At 34.9% G+C, this 5239-nt stretch overlaps 1 protein-coding gene across 1 annotated transcript; it reads right to left on the bottom strand.

Annotated features, from left to right (window-relative positions):
- Positions 1-1035: 1035 nt before the first annotated feature.
- LOC120121819 (E3 ubiquitin-protein ligase RING1-like) lies at positions 1036-2508 on the bottom strand. Its single transcript, XM_039141117.1, has 2 exons — positions 1356-2508; positions 1036-1195 (listed from the first exon to the last, which is right to left on the bottom strand). Exon 1 carries the CDS (start codon positions 2431-2433, stop codon positions 1390-1392), a length of 1044 nt encoding a protein of 347 aa, XP_038997048.1. The 5' UTR covers positions 2434-2508; the 3' UTR covers positions 1036-1195; positions 1356-1389.
- Between the last annotated feature and the right edge of the window lie 2731 nt (positions 2509-5239).

The following is a 5239-nucleotide window of genomic DNA, read 5'->3' as shown; positions in this document are numbered from 1 at the left end:
TTCAACTTTAGATTTTATCTAAGAAAGATGGGTTGACCGAAAATTTAACACGACCGACTCATACCCGTCTTGACGAGAGAGGCACTTGTCCCCTTCTAAAAAATTAGTTAAATTCAATTATAAATCCTATAAGTTTGAATATTTGTAAAATTAAACTTTTTAGTTCACGAGTTTGATAAAATTGTGTATAATTAAAAATGTTTAATTACATTAGAGTTAATTGCAATACATACCCCTAAATTATAACTTTTATTTTAAATTAGTCCCTAAACTTTTGAATATTTTAATTTCATTCATAAACTATTATTCTCGTTCTAACTTAATCCCCAAACTTGTAACATTCAAATTCACCCTCAAACTATGACCTTTATTCTAAATTAGTCCTCAAACTTTTGAATATTCTAATAATATCCCCTTAAGTCATTCAAAACTTCAAAGTTAAAATTAGAATATTTAAAAGTTTAGGGATCAATATAGGGGATATTATTAGAATATTCAAAAGTTTGATCTTTATTTCAAATTGAGCCCTAAACTTTCTATATCTGGGTATTTTAAACAACATTCTATGTCTGGTACAACCAGAATTGTGAGGGACTTATATCCAATGTAGGGGCAATATTTTTTAATTAAATGTTAAGGTGTTTTCTTCAATCACAACTCATACGTGAAGGAGACTGCTTGCTCAGTTGCCCTGGATTCTTCAATGAACGCTTTTAAGATGTGGAAAGGTACCTGGTGGCATAATTAAGACATCTTTATCCCGAACTAAAATTCCCGACACTCATGTGGAAAGCATATTTCATTCTTGCCATGGGATTCAACTGAATGGAAAACTCAACTAACCACGACTTCCATTGTGAATTTGCAGATATGGATGACAGTTCCCAAAGCTCCAATCATCTTTTCAGCATTGCATTTCTATTTGTCCCATTAAGTATTTTAGATGGATACATATTTGCCTCTTTTTGTTGATTCCTGTGGATTGGTTCAGTAACAATTTTCTAGCTAGAACAAGACAAGCTTGATGCTATAGAATTCTGAGATTTTACATTTTCAATTTGGTGATAAACATTTTTACATTGGTTCTCGTAGAAACAGATAAGGTTGATGCCAAAATCCAGACATTTTCCATTGTAGAACAAACAGATCTGCCGCTTTACATGTCTAGTTTTGCATGTAAACATGTGCAGCAATCCTGAAACAAGAAGACAACATAATCATTTAATTTGTCTCTAAACATCTACTTACAAATTACAATTGCGCTTCAACAAGGATCATCTTTTTGTTTTCTTCCTAACCTCGTTTCTGTGTATCATTATACAAGTTTTTTCTTAACCAAGTTTCAGATATCTGACCTTTACAAGCAGCAGCAGCAGCAGCAGCAATGGATCAAAAGCTTCTCAATGGAGGATTCACGTCGTGGTTTTTGTTGTTTATCGGCAACGAGAATTTGCCGCTGTAAGAAAATGATCTTAGGAAAATTGGCTTATTTTGCTGAGAATAAGATCTACCGATAGAAGAATGATACATCAATCTCAGCAAACTTTGATTCCCTGCAGCTCTCCTTGGAACAATCCTCAAGCTGGCTTCTTTATCTGAGTTACCATTAAGGAGGCCATGGCTGATCAGAGAAGCTTCAATAGAATTCAAAGAAACCGATCTTCTCATAGGTTGAATCCCATCATCTGTTTTCGCAGCTATTTCCTCTTCCGCTTCCCTTATTTCACTTGTTCTACCACCATCAAATTCTTCCATAACCACCGCTTGAGTTTCTTCAGCTCCTCCAAAATCTTCATTATTTACCTCAGACGATCCTCCATTAGCAGCGTTGGAAACAATAGGTGCTCGGCACAAAGGACAATTGGTGTGCGATCTAAGCCAAGTATCAATACAAGGGATGTGAAAAGCATGGCTGCACTTAGGCAACAGTCTAAGAGTCTCGTCTTCTCGGAACTCGTTCAAACAAACCGAGCAATCCGTTCCTTCAACAAGACCCTCAACTCTCTTATACTTACAAACCCCGACGGAACGGATAATCGAGGGTTGCAGACCGACCGTGTTGATGTACCAGATGGGATGGTCAACGATGGGACCTTGATCTTCGTCCAGGAATTCGTTGCGGGTTTCAGCCTGCGATGATCTCCTCCGAGAATTTGCTCGTCGTTTAGCATAGTAAACTAGACAGCATATAGCCAGAAACGTGGCGGCGAGAAGCGTCGAAATTACGATCACAAACGTGTTGGGTTTATTTGAATCGGAACCAGTATCGGGACTCGGAGGAGGGTATTGATCGACATAAGGTGGGTCACGGGGACAAAAGACGGGGCAAGAATCATAACATGATGAAAGACAGTTCTCGAAACAAAGATTGCAGTTATCTGTTACGGTATCATTTGTCGAATCAGACATCAGCTTTCGATGTTGGAAACCCATTTAGAGGAATCAAATTTAACATCAAAAGCAAAAAGAAAGAAAGAAATGGTGGGGGTGTGGGAGGAGGAGGAGAAAACTAGGGGTAGGGTTGGTGGCTTCAACCAACTACTTTAGTTTATTAGAATAATTGAGATTAGAATATGACTTTTTTATGTGTTTCTTTCTGATTTTGTTGTGGTTTGGATGTTAATGTCATGGCAGCTGGCTTTGGACTACCATATGCCTGATTGAGTTTACACATTGAGTCTGGCTTCAACCCAAATAAGGGTGTTGTTTGATAAATTAAAATATTAAATATTTTTTAGAAAAATAAAATACTAAATATTAAATTTATAATATATGTAAGTGAAACAAAGTAAGTTTCTATTTACTTATTCAATATTTTAATTTACTTTTTTAGCATAGCAATATTTGTATTTGTTGAAAGTATTGTACCCAACATTAAGATAAAGAATCAAACTATAACACCCCAATTAATTCCCAATTTTAAACTCTAAAATTTCACTGAAAATTGTTTAAATCCCTAATTTCTGATTGGTGTCTTATTTGAAAAAACTGAAAAGTTGGTAGCATAATTCGTAACCTTAGAGACTTCATCTACTGAGCCTGCAGTTTACCATTTTCCCTTTTTATCACAATTCTGCTTTTGTTTTAACCCGCGTAGCCGCTCTTTCACTGTTTCCTCTTTTAATTGCTTTTCTTCCTCGCACAGCTTCACCAATCCTTCCCCGTCATTGTACTTCACTCAAACTAAGGTCGCCGACGAGGACAATCGAAGGTTTCGTCGTTTCCCTCACCCTTCACGGTTTTCTCCGGTTTATATCCTTCGTTAAATAAACTGAAACATATCTCTTCCATCGCTTAGCCGTCGCCCTGTATCGAGCATGGTAGTTTGTTCAGATGGGATTCGCTTGAGTGTGGTCGCACCGGTCGGTTAGGGTCGTACTCCATCACCGTTGGCTGCTGGGACATTGGCAGTTCCTTTTCGAGTCAATTTCTGACCGTTGAAAGCCACGGCTATGTGGCCATTGACATCGGTTCCTTTTGTCGTTGTTGTCATGGTTCCGTCACCGACAGACTCATTTTACCCGATCCGACAGTCCCCTTCTATCATACTGGTAGACTCTATATTCGAACCGAAAATACCACTGTCGGTTCCCCTTTTCAAATCGAAGAATATTATTTGTCGTCGTAAAATTTTTATTAATTTGAGAATTCAAAATTTTGGGGACCTAATTCCGGACATTGTAATTTTGTAGGAGACTTTGACTCGGAGTCAAAATTACCTCTTTTTTCGTCGTTACCCGCGAATTTTGTAGCGAACTGTGTTACTTGAGTTGACTTTGAATAATAGTTAAAAATCTTATTTCTTATGTGTTTTTGACGTTTGATTTGGTAATAATTATTATAAATTATTTCGTAGGTATTGATTTAGGTTGATCAACTGTTCAGATTAATCGTGAAAAATGATATTATCATCGGTAGCTATTTGTCGTTGTGTGTCTCTGTCCGATGCTATATTATTTGTGTTGATTGATTGTTTATTTGGCTGGAATATTGAATTGAAAGCATGATTGTTATGTGAAATTGTTTGCTTTAAATACAATTCAAATAAATGTTATATGTTGTATGTTGACTTATCCGATTTAAAATGTATATTGTACATTTGGAATATTTGAATTATGTTGATATGTCAGATTTGGAAATATATGATGTGCATTCGGAATATATTCTTCGAAATATTTGATTATGTAATATTTTACATTAGATTGGATCGGAAGTAGGATATATATATCATTTTTACATGTCATATTGGGTTGGGTTTTGATAGGGGAAGTTCAGTGTATTCACTCGATGGGGTGAATGTCACTTTCGAATTTTGTGGCTCTATCTTTGTGGCGGACCTTATTTTAGATGGTGTGATTGCAGTTAGAGTGGTTCTGGCAAAAAGCTCTTCAGATGGTGTGACAGGAGTATGGGTGGGTGCATAAGCATTACATAACATTCAAATTATGGTTATCATTGTATGATTTGGACTATGATATGTTTTATGATTGTTTGCACTCTAGAGACACACTAAGCTTAATAGCTTACACCCTGTAGTTTTTCTCTTTCAAATTCTCGAGTCAGGTGAATCGGTACTTGATATTTACAACATTATTCATATTTAATTTTTTTCATAGTATGAAATTTTACTCGAATTTTCTATTTCACATTTTATTAGTATTTTATTTAGGTAAAAATTATTACATAGAAATATTTTGGGAAATTGGACATTAATTTTGTTTTTGAACATTGAACTTGAACTTTGGTTTTGATATACATTTGTTTTAAGTTTTTAATTGTTATTTAATTTATATCGGTTACATGAAGCATTTGGAATAAATAAGGGCGAAAGATAATTTTAATACATTTTTAATAACTTTTGGGCTAATTATGGGAGAAATAAGACAATGTGCCTTCAGGGTCCGACCAATTCCTTCTAGGTCAGGTAAATGGAGTTACATTTAATAGTATCAGAGCCAGGTTCAACTCTCAAACTGTGGAGTTCGACCATAAAATGTTTAACCAAAAATTATTTTTACATGCATATAAATATTTTTGGGTCAAAATGAAAATCTTTGGAATAAAAATCATTTTCATTATTTTTAGTATTTTGAAAAGGTTAAATAAATATTTTAAATCGAAACTTCAAGTACCAACTCTAATATTAAGTATTATTTTTTATAGATAGTTCTTTATGGCACTTCATAAAAATTATCGTTTAGCGACTAGTCAAGGTCGTACTACTCATGTTAGAGTTAAC

Source organism: Hibiscus syriacus, unplaced genomic scaffold, assembly GCF_006381635.1.
Source record: "Hibiscus syriacus cultivar Baekdansim isolate YM2019G1 unplaced genomic scaffold, ASM638163v2 tig00110383_pilon, whole genome shotgun sequence".
Taxonomy (NCBI): domain Eukaryota; kingdom Viridiplantae; phylum Streptophyta; class Magnoliopsida; order Malvales; family Malvaceae; genus Hibiscus; species Hibiscus syriacus.
Note: the sequence above shows the minus strand (reverse complement) of the source record. Positions and strands in the feature narration are given on the sequence as shown.